Source organism: Neodiprion pinetum, chromosome 5 (genome assembly GCF_021155775.2).
Source record: "Neodiprion pinetum isolate iyNeoPine1 chromosome 5, iyNeoPine1.2, whole genome shotgun sequence".
NCBI classification, from domain to species: Eukaryota; Metazoa; Arthropoda; class Insecta; order Hymenoptera; family Diprionidae; genus Neodiprion; species Neodiprion pinetum.
This window is the reverse complement of record NC_060236.1, coordinates 1017952-1036012: the sequence shown is the minus strand read 5'-3', so window position 1 is coordinate 1036012 and position 18061 is coordinate 1017952. Positions and strand designations below refer to the sequence as shown.

Here is an 18061-nt window from a genome sequence, read left to right as displayed (position 1 = left end):
AAATCTGATCTTCCGCATTTTGAGAAATAATCAGACAAAAGTTCATGTTTAATTTGAACATAATTTTACCTCGGATTGAACGTAGGGATTTTGTCAAAAAATATATATTTACATATATTGTTATTGTTATATTACGTAACTTCTTTCTCTGCAAGTGTACGCGGTAATTATTCATAAAAATTGCCGGGGGATCGAATTTCGTACAACGGGAATCGGGAAATTCGCGGAAATATTAATCCTGACTAATAATGATAAGCCAGACTGATTGGCCGCCTTGCTTATATGCTTATCCCGTTACGCAATCCTTGCAGAGGGTCCGAAGGCACTACGAAAAATTTCGTTTTCATTAATATATTTATCGAGAAATTGTAATAAATTACAATAACGTTTACATCAACCTAAATAACGGCGCATAATTATCACTGAAAATGTTGAAGAGAGAAGTGTAAGGTATACTAAAAAAAAAGAATTTTTTTTTCAAACGAGCATCAAAATTTTGACAAAGAATCTCAAATAGAATATCTCAGCCAAATATGAGCTTTTAATATTGATATTTGGAGGTGCCTGTTACATCTCTCTCTAATTGTTTAAAGGTTTATTACTATTTTTTTTTTTTTTTCGTTTTCTATTTTCAACTTTGTATGTACGTTTCGACTTTCCTCTTTTACGCGCGAGCTGTTTTCGGTATATATTTACGAAGAAACAATTCTCACGTACAAATATGTAGGCAAGCAAAAAGAGCGACAAACAGCGTGCACGCAGCACACATAGGAGGGACGAGTAAAGGATAGAAGCTTGAAAATTGAAATGGTTAATCCCAGCGTGGCTTTGCAAAACCGATTAGCGTAGCGCGTCGCTCTCGTGCGAATTTGCGACGGACGAAACTCCATTAAAAATTAATTACACGCGCGGTATATAGAACGTATATTTATAGATTTGCGTAGCTATGTATATTTTATACGTACACATGGACGCGTATATAATAAATAAGCGCAAATTCGAGCTTGCGTATTTAAACCCGCGAATATATGTACATTATACAATATAATCAAATTCGTCCTGACGTTTTAATCCGCAAGCGTTGTACAACGCTTGCAAAGCTTTACCAATTAACCCTTTCGGTCACATGGCTAAGTATTCTTGCCACTTTTTATTTTTTTTTCCATTTTTCGTATATTTAGAGAACTTTGAAAACATATTTTTTTGTGATTTTTTTGCTATTTCTGACAGTATACGAATAGGTTTTACAGTGAATAGTCGAGAGTAATTGTTGCGACATAATGTAAATTATTATTGTTGAAAATAAATTGATTGAAAAAAATCGTGAAAATTGAAGGGATAATTAATTTATTTATTTCCGAAATCAGCGACTCCAGAAAACCATGGAATATTATCTTGTTATAAAATTTTACCCGTCAGAATAACGTGCGATTCGAAAGATTAACAAGGTTCCGAAGTACGTATGATTTAATATTTTCAACGTACACACTTTTTTTTATCAAGATATTATTTTCACAGCTGCATAAAAACGATCGAATCCAACGATACATTTTTTCAATCGTTGTACGTACGATACAGAATTCGAGTCCGATAAACCATGTAACTGTTATTCTTCAATTTTAGAAGATGACTATTCTATGACAAAGACAGTTATCCGTTAGGGATAGATTAATCCGGTCGTTGATCGATAACAACGAGACAACCATAACAACATTCTGATCAACCTGGTTCTTCTAATTAGTAATGAGTGAGAGCCGAATATCGAACGACGCACCGTCTCTCGGCCGGCTCGATCGATCATCGATTAATCTTAATTGGTAAAGTTCACTCCTTATCCCAGTTACCGCAATATGTAGGTAGGTGCATACCTATGCTATCATACAATACGTATCGCACGTAGGTCTATACATACGTGTACATACATCGTGCATCTGCAATGCCGAATGACACAAATATCCAGTCCCCGGAATCAATTGATTATATATCATGATCACTCGTCATCATAATTATCACAATCGATACAATTTACCGAACGAGGCTGAAGCTAGCAGCCAGAATTAGCAGCCAAACGTTCTAATGTTCGATTGAATAACTTGACGAAGTTGGAAAATCACAGTTTTGCGAAACACTTTGAAACCCCAAGTACTTACTTGTATGAAATATATATGAGGACAATACTAAACTGAATTTTTCTAATTTTAAAAGAGTCTAAAAGTTTGGCTACTAACTTTGGCCGCTGGTTTCGGCTTCATTTTTCCATACACCGATGAAATTTGTTTGCAACTAAGTTTCAACCATCAATGCTGAATATAAATGAATAAGAAAATTCCTTTCACCTGTATATTTATAACACTTTCATTCGAAAATTCGAACAAGGGATTAATGATGTATCCGGAGAGAGAAAAAATTGATGAAAAAGTTTCAGATTAAACGAACGAAATGATAAATTGAAGAACATCCTCCCCCCCCCCCCCTGCCCCGCGGTGTTTTGCAATTTATATTACACACACGCTACGCATCTAATGCGAGGTAATGCGGAATAAATATGAGCACAGCTGTCGCGAGAGGTAGGGTAGGTGAGTGAAGAGACGTATAAATATATGTATACATCGTTGTACACACACACGCATATATTTCGTAGCGATATTTTAGATAGTACAAAAAGGCGTTGGCGTGACTCGAAACCGAAAGAAAAAAGTTACCGAACACTTGTACAGATATTTCGCGATAGTGTGTAATAATAAAAACTGTACGTAAGCTGACATAGGTACGTACGTACACTTGGGGAGAATGAATCTGAGACTGTTAATTTTTTACACTGGACAGTTACGTTGGCAACATTAGACTTTACATTGGAATTGACGTGCCGATCCAACAAGTCATTATCTTCGCGGTATTCTAAGGTTAGATTCGACGGTAATGGGTTGTGTTATATTTGTCGAGATTTAGTTCGTTTCGCGATCGGCCGACTGTGGCGCTGCAGGTTTCCCTGCGTTGCCAACGTAACTGTCTATTATAGTGGAAAAAATTAACCGTCTCAGATTCATTGTTCCCACGTGTACCTTACAGGCGAAACAGAATTAACGCGCACGAGTGTGACTGTGTGTATAGGCGCGTTATAATTACATACGAATCACGTGCGGATAATAATTACCCGACGACCTTAATAGATTCCTCTTGCGGCTCCGATCATTATCATCATCATCGTCCTCTTCGTTTCTGTAAGAGCAAGTTTCACGATCAGAATCACGTAGAGAGAGAGAGAGAGAGAGAGAGAGAGTCTCAGCGTGATGATGTTTACGATTATGGGCCTCCGGCTGGTGCTCCCGGACCGATTCACATCCGATCTCTGGACCGCGGCCTTATAGGCATACGAATCTCTGTAAGGTAGGTTTTACCTTTCCGAGCCCCTCGCTGGATCGACGATTCGACCCACGTTCTCTGCGTCTGTTTTTTACCTATACGGCTAACTATGGTTATTGATGAAATTATCGAGCCTCTGACACTCGGCGCGTATCCGTGTCAATTTAGAGATTATTTACCGTGCGGTAGATACGCTATATGCATATACATATTTAGTATCATGTTCTATGTGTGCACATATATATATATGTATTAATCAAATAACATACGGGATGATCATTTTCTCAATGTCATAATACAGTTTCACGAACTTGTTCTGTAGCGGAGAATTCCTAAAGTTTGCAAGTGACATTTTTTTAAGTTTTAAAAATTTTTTAATTCTCACATCGATTCAGAGACACGTTTTCCCCCTTTTTTCTTGTCTCTAATTCTTTAAATCTCTTATTTTTCTTCCTATTTTTGTTGCTCGTTCTTTCTTCTTCTTTTTAGTACCTATAAACACTATCTTCCACGTGTCTATAAATATTAAATTTTTCCGGGCATCGAGAAATCGGTGGTAGGCCTGCGTAATAATGATAACAATTCGATTGAATTCTTCAAACTTGTATAAATAACGTAGGTACTGTTTCGTTCTCTTTATTGTTTCCCTCGCCACATGAAATTTTAAAAACCGCTCGGCCGTTTAGTCGTTTATGCCGCGAACATAAAATGCACCGATCGTCTGACGAATACAAATTTACTTGACCTTTATCGATTGATTCTTTGATTCTACAAACGCAAACGTGACGGAAATAATTTTATGTTGTTTCATTATAGGCGAAAATACTGTCTCGTTACTTCTACAAAGTATTGATAAATAATTTCTTTAAATCGATCCGTATATACGTAGCTGTATTAATTTCGAGTAAAATTTTAGGTGATATTTTTTACTCCATATGTTTTTTTCATAAGTCTGTATTATATGTAAGTATTTTTTAATTTTTAATACATATTTATCCGCGCTCTAATTATTAAACGCTACGTACAATGTATAAGTTTCAAAGTGTATATTAAACGGTTATACGTTTTTAGAGCTCTATGTTCGAAGTGTAGGATATAAGAAAAATAAGAGGACGGAGAAGAAAAAGGACGTGGTTTATTGGTCGGATAGCATCGGTAATTCGTATACTTATAATATATATGGGGCGTTCTACGTCAACTCAGCAAACGGTTGACCCTGACATTCTTTAATTTCATTCAACTCAAAAATACCCAAATTGATTTTTACGAAACAAGAAAAAAAACATTTGGTCACCGAAATGAGATATTTCCGTCTTTTTCTGTATTCATAATCGTTAAAGATCTATCATATTACATATCGCATCTCCGATTTATTTATTCATATTTTTTTATTGCTTCTCTGGTTCTAAAATATACCCGCGATTTGTTTCAAAATTTTTATAATAAATTCTCAACAGGTATAAAGATAGAAAAAAATGAGGTCCCACTTTGAAAGCTTTTCCGAGGTCGTAACATAACGTAGGAAAAATCCTTGGTGCAGAGATTAAAAAATGTCATGGTCGACCGCTTACTGAGTTGGCATGGAATGCCCCGTATGTACATATGCACAATATATTTACCTGTGTGCTATCGTTTACAAATATCCGCAGTGCAGGCGACGCGAAACGATTGGATTGTGCCAATTGTGGCGCACCTATTTCCCTTAATTCAACAGCCGACATTTATACACAATATATGTATAGGTATGTAAATTGTAACGAATTACCTGCATCAGAATCTCGACGCTAATTTGGAAGATCCTTATTACGCCCCTCGCAATTCCGGTGGTTATTTTTCAACGTTTATCCCACCCTTCAAACGGAAACCAAATATGAAGAAGATAAGAAAAAAAAATGTAATCAGGATCTTTTTTATCGAATTAACGTCGCTATGTATTTTCTGAAATATATTATAACTCAAACTTGTGAATCTCCATTATTTTCATTATTATTATTGTAATTATTATGAATATTGTACAGAAGCCGTATAAATTTGTGGAATATCGAACACCTGTGATTAACAATTAACATCCTTGCAGCAGTTTTTAATCCCGACGGTGAAATTATACGCAAATTAAAAAAGAGATTCGTAGATATTGTTATTACAATTTAGCCCCACGGACGAATTGATACGGTGCAATTTAATATCGCGAGGATTTCGTTGAAGGGTTGATGACGAATATAACGTTGATCGTCACGCCCTGCAGCGAATTATCTCGTTTGAAGGATTATTTTTGTACCCTGTTATAACGGACAATACGCAGCTGAGATCGCTTCGGGGATTTTTCTCATATTCCATTATTTTCCACCGTTTCAAAATGTCACGTTTCGTTATTCGGAGTGAGGCCCCCCTCGCCCCTCGCTTCAACATCCCCAATGATAAGTGTAAGGTACCTAAAACGGTAACAAATCTTACTCAAATTATAAAGCGTAACACGGTATGCGGGCATATCAGGTATAATAAATCGGATTAGACAGATTTCATAAGTCAAACCCTAATTATGTATATGTATAATATTATGTACAGAGTGCACATTTACTATACGTACAGTATATTGATAAATCGTCGCTGTTGTTGCGCATACGTATATACGATATCGGAGAATAATTTATTGACGAAATTCGAAGGTATGAAAACTTGGCTAGAAAATCTTTACCATCGTCGTTCACAAACGAATCTGAACCGTAAATTCGTTGACTAACGAGTCAACGTGTTTCTCGAATTGATTGAAATAACCGCAGAATATTTATAATGTACATGTACAACACAAGAACAATAAATACTGTTCAACGATCGATAACTTTGAGATTTTGAAAATAAATTCAGTCTTGAAAAAAGACGTCGTGAGTTCAGATTCATCGTTAACCAGTTCACCTTGAAATGAAAATATTGACTCAAAATCCCTTGATTTGATTTGAAAAAAAAAAAAAAAAACACTTTTTGGACGATTTTGACAAGTTTTGGACGTGTTTGAGAAATTGAGTTTCTTCTTCTTCAAAACTTACGTTTTTCTCGCAATTTCAGAATAATTCTAAAAAATGAATAGCGGCAATCGATTTTTCACAAAATTTCACACCTACATCATATACTTGACAATTGTTCAATATCCAGTAATATATCGAGAAAATCGTAAAAAAAAAACAACAACAAAAATCTGAATTATACACGCCAGTGTCGGAAGAAAAAAACAAATGGCTTGAATATCGCTTCAAATTCAATTCTCGTCAGACGGTGGAGGTGGTCTAGCGGCTAGAGTGCGAGGTTTGTAAGGCTTGGGTTCGCGAGGCTTACGAGAAGTGCGCGGGTTCGAGTCCCTTGCCGCTTTCAAAGTCGGTCGGTCGGTCGGAGCTTCTCCTCCGTCTCGGTGTTTTTAACACTCTAACTACCAGTCCACGTTGCCCCGTGAGAATATCGGGTAAAAAAAAAGGGCTAGTAAAAAAAAAAAAAAGAAAAGGTCAGACGAAAATAAATATCACCACGAAGAAAAAAAGGGGCTCACCCAGAGTAAACGCCCGGATAATTCGCCCCCTCCACGCATAATTACAGAAAAAAAAATAAAAAAAATAAAATCACCACCACACGTGATGCTCCACACGATGATGAATAGCCATTGCGGAGGATAGCGTTTCACGGGCCAAAGATCGTTCTGATCCAAAGCCCTGCTAACCGATGAACAACGCATGTCATAGTTACTCTGAGTGTGAAAAATTCCTTTTTTTCATTTTTTGTTTTTTTTAATTATATCCTTTTACCATCTTATCTCGACTTTTCACGCTTTTTTTTTGTTCTGCTGTTATTTATACATTATAACTTACATCGAGAGGAATATTCTGTCGTAAAGTATGAACGAATCATTATAGTTCTCATTCAGTTACACAATTAAGAGAAATAAATATTTGAAAAAACGCGTAATATAACGTAAAATGCAACAGGCGAAAGATTACAATTTGAAAGATGACGATAAAATCTTGCTAAAATTTCTTAACATTATTATACCGGTCACAGATTTTATCAAGCATTATAATATATGATTACTAGCCAGGATATGAGAGAAAAAAAATCGACCTCTGTAAGAAAAACTTGGTTTAAATTGAAATTGTCGCAAGTGCAGCCAATGCGAATACGATGAGAATTAATATACAACAAGAACCGAACAAATCAAGGATAGTGAAGAAAAAGAAAAAAGAAAACGAGAATCAGTCGAAAAATAACTTGGGCTAGATAACCGCATATACATATACATATAAGTATCGTAACCTGCAGCATACGCCGCGGTATAAGGTTTATGTACATTCATTGTGTTATTATTAATTATACATACATTATACGTACATATATAATAGCTTCGTGTGCCGGCGATAACTGTTATACACACGGAGAGGAATAGACAGAGAATAATAGAGAGATGCTGAGAGATAGATAGACAGAGAGAGGGAGAGAGAGAGAGACAGATGGATCGATTAACGTTTGACAAGGGTGCGCCAAGGACACTTTCATTACGGTCCACAAACGGCCGACCACTTTGCTCTGATTCTGCGGGTTATATATGCATCTATATGTATGTACATTATGTACACACAACACACCTCTACGCACGGATGGATATGTACACAATCCGTGTGCAGACATCGTTACAGTACCAGCCATCAGCTTTGCAACTTGCAGCCATGCAGACTAAAGTGAGTGTACCAGTTATCGACCCTGTCCCAATTATTGATAATTTTTGGTTGCACATGTTTGATCCTTAGTTCTAAAATTACAAAAGAGTAAATTTGTAGTGTCTAACCCTCTGGCAGCTGGTTTTCATCATCGAGAAATTCACAATTTGTGCCGTAAGATTATAATTTTAGAAAAGAAAAGGGTCAATAATTGGGTATAAACGTGTCGATAACTGGTACACTCACCTTACATATTGTGACATCGTCCTTTGCCCTCTCCTCTTGTCCTTCCGCCAATGTCCATCTAGTTCTTCGACAAGGCGATATACTACCAAGGCAAAGCGACATCCACTCGAAGAATCAAGTCGCTTCCCTGCCCCGTTAAGCGCATCCCCAATGCAGATGATTTTACATATCCTGAGGTGAATATACATGGACGGAGCACTTTTTTTTTAGTTAGATCTACAGCAATTAAGTGGCAAGATTTACAAATCCGATAAGAGAGAGAGAGAGAGAGAGTTACAAAACCAATAGTAAGAGTTACAACATGCTGAAGTACCACATAGATTTACCACAATTGATGTAGATTTGTCTCGAAAAAAGTGGATTACAAATATTCACCACGACAGATCGATGCAAAATCTACATTAGGTACATTTTTTTCCGTGTAACGAGCTGTGTTTCAAACATCATGAGATAAAACCGAGAACCATTTGCCGCGAGAAAAGACCGACGACAATGGATCCATCTTTTCTTCCTTCCTTCTGGAGAGTCAAATAAATTGATGCAGCATCACCTGACAATGTTACGCGTGTTACAAGTGTCCGCATCCCATCGATAAAATGTTAATTTAATAAAAAGTTAATGTATCTATCTCATCTTTAATAATATGTTTGAATCGATGTTTCTTGAGGACTCGATGCGGACGAAATTGAAGCCTCCCAACTATTCCCATCGTACGATTGATCATCTCTACATTGTGGAGTATGAAAAGTTTAACTATTGCCATTAATCAATCGCATTTTTTCGATGGAGGTGAAAAAATCGTTCACAATCATCTCATGCGGGATGTTAACAAGGCGATGAAGCTCGGAATGAATTTTTACGAATCTCACGGCTCGCTGCAGTGGAAGCTTCTTGCAAATTGAACATTCGGTGGTTTAAGATTACTTAGGTATTGCTTGATGCGGTATCGTTTAAGAACTAACTCGCCCGCCTAGCCCAAACACCATGACACGGGAATTCATATTATAACGGAAAGTATTTATTAACGAATAGTAGACTCTTTCGTTGTTTTATACATCACGCGTCTCATTATAAACTGACGCAGTTTGGCGTCGGCCATAGAGAGTTCGTCATTTGGAGAGGATGTCTCATACGCACGCTTATGTCTAACTTGTCCATCGGACCTTAGTCTAACTGTTTTAAATTTATGGATGGCATTATGTAATTTCATTTTTCACATTTCCCATCGCCATCCAAGCATTTTGACTGATTTCAAAAGTTTAGTCAACCAATCGGAATGCTTGGATGGCGGTGGGAAATGTGAAAAATGAAACTGCACAATCGACCCCCATGTTACAACATTCACGTGACGTGTATTTCTGGAAATCCTCGTATATACATTATATTCAAATCACCAAAATTATACGCTCAAAGCGATGTCAATTGTCACACATTGACGTAATATTGACACACGTGCAGCCCTGTTTACCGCAAAGCCACGGAAACTGTTTGATCAATTAGCGAAATGCATAACGGACGTTTGTAACCTGCGTAGGTATGTATATCAGAGCCGGTGATGACAGGATCGACAGGAACGTTCGGTGCAGAGCAACCGTTATATTGTTGCGATTGAAATTTTGATAACGTATTTTGCGGTCGTCGGGAAAATAATATATATATGCAGACATACATATACATATATTGTATATATGTACAGGGGTACTCGTTACATATTTAGGTGTTCGGAAATCACCGTTAATCGACAAGTGAAACTTTAACTACCAATCAAAAGTACATGTGTACATTGTATATTGTATATACGTCGATTCCCTGGAGCAACGGCTGCACATGGCACGAAGTTCCGCAGAGCGGCGAAGTAAATTATTCAACGGTGAAGAAAACAAAAATGAAAAAAAATCGACTCTTACGTACAAACCGTATAATCGCAATGCCACTTTTGATTCATTTATTCAACTGTGTGTATACATTGTTGCTTTTGGAAAGTAGATTCGGCATCTGCAAGGTTCCCATATTGAATCAGTTTCTTAGCCTTACATCGATCTAAATTCTAAGAAAAAAAAAAAAAAAACTCGTAAACTTGAAATACATGTCTTGATAGAAATCGTCGTTAGCTTGTATAGGCATCGTACCCAATGCGATGTCTCGTTATTTGAAGTACAAAAAAAAAACCTAAAGTATTTGAATTTTGCAACCGAGAATTGTTTCACTTTTTTACGGGTAATAAAAAAACGTTTTTGCATCTGCATTTGCAATTTTCAAGTACTTGTAGCTATGCACGTATGAAATGAACTGTGAATGGTATAAGAAGAGAATATGTTTCGTTTCGAAAATCGAATGTTTTTTTTTTCCTTGTTTCATAAAAATGAATTTGAGTATTTCTTAGATGAAATAAAATCATAAATTAAAGACGAGTGATTGTAAAAAAATTTGAAATTTTATTTAGGAAACATTTCAGAGGTAGTACCGAGGTAGGAAAGTTCCTTGGTGAAATTAAAAAATGTCATGGTCAACTGTTTACTGAGTAGCCTGGAACGCCAACATACTTATACGAATGTAATAATATGAAACGTCGAACATGCTTCTGATTTTTTAACGTAAAATTCATACTTTTATACTACGTTTTGTAAATCATTGCGACAGTCTGTATGATATAATATTATAACAATGACGCGAGCCGAACTCTTTCGCGTCAAATACGCGAAGATTAAAATATGAATTGAGGTTATGTTTCTTTCCTTTTAATCAGTGTTTTGCACCAATTCATTTCATCGATGCACCCGTAATAGAGGAACAAACCCTTCGGCGATGCGTATACATACATATAATGAGAGATGCGTGAATCGTACAAGTAAACGAAATAGAGGATGCCTCGGAAAAGTTTTAATTTCGCGGACGCGAACGACGTCGTCGCGCGTTGCGAGCCGCGGCCGCAATTGTTGCGTAGTTTCAATTTCAAGCAACCTAACGCCGCGCAGAGTTGAACGTCCTCCTCTCACCTGCGCAGGTTTTTGTCCCGGTTACATAAAGACATCCGGTTCCTAGTCTAACAGAACTTCTAAATAATCTGACCGACCGAGCCGACCGCGGGTTGGCTGCTCACACAGATGCACGACTTACACGCAAAAATCCGCATCCCATACACTCATCGATTCCCATTTCCATGAACTACGCAACGTCCATTCTACGTCGGAGGAATTTTTACAACGTTCCTATTTATTGCATGGCCGATAAACCGTAGTGGCTATAATATTATTAATAATAACGATAATTGAAAATAGGAGATACAAGAATCGTTTTCACAGATACGAGAATGATTCGTGGAGGTTTGTACGTTGGTTCGGAGGGTTTAACGAGAAGCGAGGAACGCAGCAATGAAACGATACAAAGAGGCCCATTCAATGCTCTAGAGTAAGGAATTTATAAAGCGACGCGATAAAAACCGGGTAATATGTAGTTAGACGTAGGTATTAGGCGTACGTTGTAGCTGTTATACATATACGATCGAGGTTGAGGTCTCTGCTAGGTTAGAATTGAGAGCGGGAGCAATTGCGATTTGTTGTAGGGAACGTGACGTCACCGAGTATCGCGCCATCGGTTTAACCGAGTGTCACGTGCCGACGCCGCGCGATAGCGAACATGAGCAAAGTGGGTGTAAGCTGGCTGCAGAGCCGAGCAGCGGTGTCAGTGTCCTAACACAAAGCCTCGTCATGTCCTCGGGGTTTCAATGTCCCAGAAGGAAAAAAAGAAACAACTTCCTTTTTATATACTGCCCCGAAGCTGTTGCGGGAATCGGGTGGGGGTACAAAATTGGAAGGATCGATATTTGGAATGGCCGATATGTCGAAATTTCGTTTGAGAATCAAATCGTTCGAAATTCTCTTTTTCGAAAGTGTCATCGATTAGTATTAGAACGACTACTAATCGGTAGCGACTTCAATGATCAAGAATTCGAACAATTCATCTTTCGTTATTTTATTTACGATATATCGATCATTTGCGATATTGATATTTCCAAGTTTTTACCCCCACCACGTGAATGGAAGGTTTTACTACCAGCTGCACCCTTGTATGAATCCGAAGAGGTGTAAAAAAAAAAGATACGGCGCAATTGCGAAACGGTGCGCGGGAGATTCGAATAATTGTATCGATTTCGATGATAGCTGATATTTTAAGAATTTTTTCTACAAATGCTTTGCGATATTAACATTCATCGCCTGTTTCTCCTTTCTCCGCTCAGTCTTAGCGTCAATCAATCAATTAGTCGCAGGTTGGATGTTTTTACGTATCTATCTATAATCAAAGATGCGTTAGGACGCGCGCAATTCGCGGATAACGCGTTTGGAGACTTAAAACGAAGAAAAATCGACACAAAGAGCTGTAAATGCTGTCCGCAGACAAATTCTATACAATTCTATAAAATACTATACACCAAAAACAGTAGCTACGTCAGAATAATGAGAATCAATATCGTTTCCGCGTTTGAATCATTGATTCAGAAAAATGATAGCCATTGTAAAATATAAAAACCAATTCAATGCCGTTTGGGGAAATATTCTGAAAATCTATAATCCGATAGAATAATAAATTTCGATTTAATACCCTGACAAACCGATCTGTCCGGTGTACACGAAAATTATACGCGATATGCAGATGCGCGATACGAATTGCGTATCTTATAAGCTTGTCGTGTATTGCGCGCGCGTTACGTGAGCGATATCGTATACGTATGGCGTAGCACGCTTTGCGCGCACAGCGAAAGACGGCCGCGTGTTGCGTCATGCGTCAGCGCATCTGTGTGTATAGGTTATAAACGTAGCGCAGCGCGTACTGCGCAGGATTAACAGCAGAGTTACGGTTGGTTCTAAGCACGGCCGCGAGTCTCTAATGGCGCTAGCAATCGGGTGGTCGAAATGACGCGATGTTCGAGGAAATTACGGGCTTCGTTTCGGGTTAGGTTAGGTTAGGTTACGCTGCGTTCGTAACGATCGGTTCAAGGACCCGCGAGACGAAATTGGAGAAAATAGAGAATGATGAAATTCAACTTTCAGGTGTAACAATCTTGATACATTATAGTTTTTCAAATTTCACAGGCGTTCGTGAATTTTTGGCGCGCCTCTTAAATCCAGGCAAATAAATAAACGAAATAAACAATGATTCGCCTTGATTTAATATTTTTGGAATGTTGGAATAGAATTAATGGTGCGGGACGGCTGAAGTGTTATAACGTTGATTCGAAAATCAAATTTCAATCATATTACCCGCAATTGTTTGCATATTGTGGTATTATCACGCTTTAGCGCGTAAAATAATTATATGTGTTACGATGCATGCGGACTGTTATGTATATATATAAATATATATATGCATAGATATGCCTAGTTGTTTATGCCTGACAGAACGATGTCCGTAATTGATGTGAAACAGAAACTGCCGAGCACCCGATTGCGTTTGATACCCGTAATCCTGTAGGATAAATCCAAACCTCCAAAGTTCGCATGCACGTGTAATATATCAATGTGTATAATATATTTGAGCGAGGCATTGCCATCCGGCTGAACGCGGCTAATTATAGAACGGAAATCGCGGCAAAGCGAATCAACCACGCTGTTTGATTAATGCTTACGTATATGCGTAACACACAGTTGCTTAATTGTTTCTCGATAAAGTCGCAAACACATGTATATTTCTTCGAAAATGAAAAGAAAACAGAAGTGAGAATAAATGAGACATTAGGAAAATTTTGTCGGCAATTAATTAAAGTATTTATATTGCAACGTAACCTGAAATCATGAATAACAGCTATGCATTGAAAAAATTTATTCCTGCTCTACTCGGAATTCGTAATGAATCGTTTAGTATATGCTTATATATCATGTGTCCATGATAAGCAACAGCAAGCTTATATAAACCGTACGTGCTGAATCGCATGACTGGCTTCTCCATAAACAGCGATTTTTAAAAATTCGTACCCCTAACAATAGTCAAAATATAAGTACCTTCTACAGTAAATTGGCGACGTTAAAATTTATCGCAACCGAGATGATTACACGCAATTTTTGATTTATTTTCACTTATTAGGTATCTCATTTCTTTGCCGTGTAACGTCGTTCAAATTCTTTAAACGTGACGTTTTCCGGACATATTCCGAGAACAGATGACAAAAAGCACGCTTACGTGGACTTTCAACGGTGAATAATTACCGCCGCATTACAGATAGTCGTAATTTCCGTTTATAGGTTCCACATATACATATATCGCTTATACACATTACCGTTCAAGGCTGGGGGCCATTCATTTATCTGAAATCGCTTGCACTACATAAAAGAAAAGAATGTAGATATAAAATAAGGAGGTTAATTTTTTTACTTTTTCTTTCGGAGGGGCAAATTTTTCGAGTGGTAACTTGTAAAAGAAAAAAAGTAAAAAAAATGAACGACCCTAGTGCGCAACCTATCGGTATAAAAATCGTTCAAGTACACGGAATAAAATCCTGCGAGAATCGTGACGGAATGATTTTAAATCGAGTAACAGACGAGTCGACGAGTGAATGTCCCCCCTAACCGATCGCGGTTGCGATCCCCGAACGAAAGTGGGACAAAGTTGCGAACAACAATAAATAATCGGTCATGTGACGCGGTTTGTTCCGACAGCGTCGCGACGTCGTCGTCGTCGTTGGTGGAGCGGCGGCGTTTCGCGCAAGCCTCGACAGCGAGAACGTCGGTCCTCGTAGCGTGCAATTCAGGAGTTTACTGACCCCGCAAACGGGGGAACGGTAAGTAATTGGGGGAAAAGACGACAAGGAGTGGTCGAGAAGAAGAAGAGAAATCTGGTGCTCGTTGGATCGGGGACGCATGAAGGCGCAGGAGGAAGAGGTGCGCCATGTGCGCCGGGTCTCTACTTCCAGAACGCTTCGCGGAGGGAGCGAAAGTCCCGCTTTGTCCCCCACCAGCCTCGCCGCCGCCGCCGCCGCCGCCGCCTCTAAGCAGAGCCCGAACTCCGGCAGGGCATCGCTGCAGGAAACCTGCCATTTTCACTGGAAGGTCCTGACGCCCCGTCGCCTTCCTCCTTCCTGCCCCTCCTCAACTCCCCTCGCCCCCTCTTCCAACCCCCGTAGCTTTCGCGTCTTTGCCGCTTTCAGGGTGGCGACGATTTTTCTCGAAGCGAGATTCGATTACTTTTTCACCAAATTTTCACCAATATTATTACCAATGGTCAAATTTAAACGCTGCCTAGGTTTGTTATCGGTGAGAAATTTTTTGTGTTTCGTTGAACGATTTTTTTTTTTGGCAATTTACAAAATTTCACCGCGTTCGTTGTATTCTATTTTTTAGAACAGTATTTTTCGATTTCTACTTTTAGAGATTTTTTTTTCTCTTTTGTATAATTGTTTGACTCGTTTCAGACAGATTAATCCAATTAGTTGTCCAACATTATCATGGACGTTGATAAATACTAATGCTTAATCAGGTAGTGGTAAGATTGACGCGAAATCTTATAGTCTGTAAAAAGTTTACAGCGAAATGTTTATTACAGCGCATAATGAAGAACGATTCTGAGAGATTGACGGGGGAGGGGAGGGAGAAATTTTTTTTTTCTTCGCTAGAACAACGCAATTTCCTGAGCATTTCACGATTGACGAAATCCCCTGATTGGATTCTCAGTTTTTTCGATTTTCCATGCCCGTCGCCACCCTGCCACTCACGTTTCACGGGGACGATGCAGTTGCAGTAAAGTTGCCAAAAAACAGTTTCTTTACTGTTATTTTTTTTCCATGCATTCAGTCTAATTATAACTTCGTCAACTTGTATGGGAATACTTAAATTATCCAAGAGGCCATTTACTTGGAAATTAAATTAATTAGTATGATTGCATAATGTTCAGCGATTTCTATTAATTTTTATAACGCATCGCGCGATTTTCATTGATTTCAAATGTGCTTAGTTATGTACATTCGTTTTCAACAATTTCCGAACGTTCTGGGCGTTCTTCAGTGATTAATTCTAGATCAGATAGAACTATAAACAAGAAATTGCACAACAAATTACTGGATACCTCCTAGGAAGATGAAAAAAAAATATGTAATTGTATGATAAAATATAAATCAATAGATTGTTAATGAATGCTTATCGCAAGTTTGCGATGATTTCTAATAATTTTATTCTTGTCACGTCACTCCGGATTAATTCTTTGTTTTTTAAAAGAACATTCGACTGTCAGTAATTCAAGTTCCTTATCGATTTGCGACTGATGTTGAATTTATGACTACGTCGAGCGTGAATGGCTCCTCGATATACAAACAAAATTTTTAAATTTGTAAATTTGACAAAAATGCACGCGATAAAAAAGTAACGATCCCGCCGCATAAATTCAGAGATTAAAAACGATTAGGTATACGATTAATGTAGGTAAATGACCGGAAGCGTATCGACCTCTGCGCGACCAAACGATTGGGTACACATATATAAATATAGATAAAATCGGACCATAAACTAAAGAACGATGACAAAAAATTAACATATACAAGAGTGTGAAAGGTTATCTTCTCGTCGAAGCGGCTGTATATCTCCATACATCCGAGTAGGTATATTTAGTTTCGAAAATGATAACCGCATCATTTTTCAGAAACAGTTACAATATTCAGGGTTCGTACGATTTTTCGAATCTAGAATTCCCCGACTTTTCCGCAGGTATTCCAATCGAAAAATATGATTTTTCCAGTAACCTTTCGTGAAATACGCCGTTGATTAATCAAAATTTCTTTACACACTCATACTAATAATACCTTCAATATTACCTAGTAACCAACTTACCGTCCAACCGATTTTGCGTAAGAAAAAAATGAACGAAGGTTTTGGTATTAAGTAGTAGGTATACATAGAATGTATGAAGCGGTGGCGACGACGTAAAATTTTATGTGCAATGTTTTCCTTTCATAAATAAGAAGGAGCTCATTTCTTCGACAGACTTAAAATTTCAGCATTATATATTCGAAGTTCTCTGAGTTTTCCCGGTTTCCCAGAATTCTCCTGCGCCTACGAACCCTGATATTACATCTTTATTTATAATTCATAGGTAGGTGCTGACATAACTTCAGGATCGTCAAGTACGCGTGAAATTGGATACGGAGAGAATTCGAGTTACACGGTATTCGGCAGTCAAGATAGAACGATCTCGTCAAAGACCAGACACACGCAGACACCTACGTGTACAATCTTCAGACGGAAGTCGTTCGGTCGGAATTCAACGTGCCGCGCGCGATCAGAGTTAATGAGAATTAGCGATAAGCCTAATCGCTCCGTCGCCTCGAATGCACGGTGATTTACGACGAATCAACAAGGTCGTCGGTTTCCTCCGAGTAAGCGATGCGGGGCCGTTTCAGAGCTGCCTTACCTCGGGGAACTCGATAGGCGTATCTTCGGCCTGCTCGAGCACGTGGAGAGAGGAGGGGCCATAGAGCGATAATCCAATAACCAATCAATCAGCTCCTCACCTCCCGCCGGACGGAGGAGAGCGGTTTATCACGGCGAAACGGTCCGTCAAAAAAGCCGGCAATAACCGCCGATCTTCACCCTTGTATGCATACGTCTTACAAGAGGTACAACATGGCATACCCTTACGGTTGCGGTGGGACGCTCAGCGTTCCACCTATGAAATTTCCATCTTCTAGCCGTGTCGCAGTTTACTTATATCTTGGATTGAGAAGTTATCAAATTTTTAGTTCAGATTCGCGATCTGCGAACCAAAAAACCCCCGAG

General features: G+C 38.4%; 1 protein-coding gene and 1 long non-coding RNA gene across 4 annotated transcripts in view; one reads left to right on the top strand and one right to left on the bottom strand.

Annotated features, from left to right (window-relative positions):
- LOC124218852 (uncharacterized) overlaps positions 1-18061 on the bottom strand; it is an 89689-nt gene that overhangs the window by 64534 nt on the left and 7094 nt on the right. The gene's annotated exons all lie outside the window — the stretch shown is intronic.
- Positions 1-18061, top strand: part of LOC124218849 (ras-related protein Rab-37) — a 54188-nt gene that overhangs the window by 30326 nt on the left and 5801 nt on the right. For 2 of the 3 annotated variants that reach the window (XM_046625723.2, XM_069136816.1), the window contains exon 3: positions 14957-15346. The exons of the other annotated variant lie outside the window; for it this stretch is intronic. In XM_046625723.2, the coding sequence (XP_046481679.1) occupies positions 15158-15346 (189 nt within the window). In that variant the 5' untranslated portion in view covers positions 14957-15157. The remainder of the gene's footprint in view (positions 1-14956; positions 15347-18061) is intronic. 3 annotated transcript variants of the gene reach the window in all.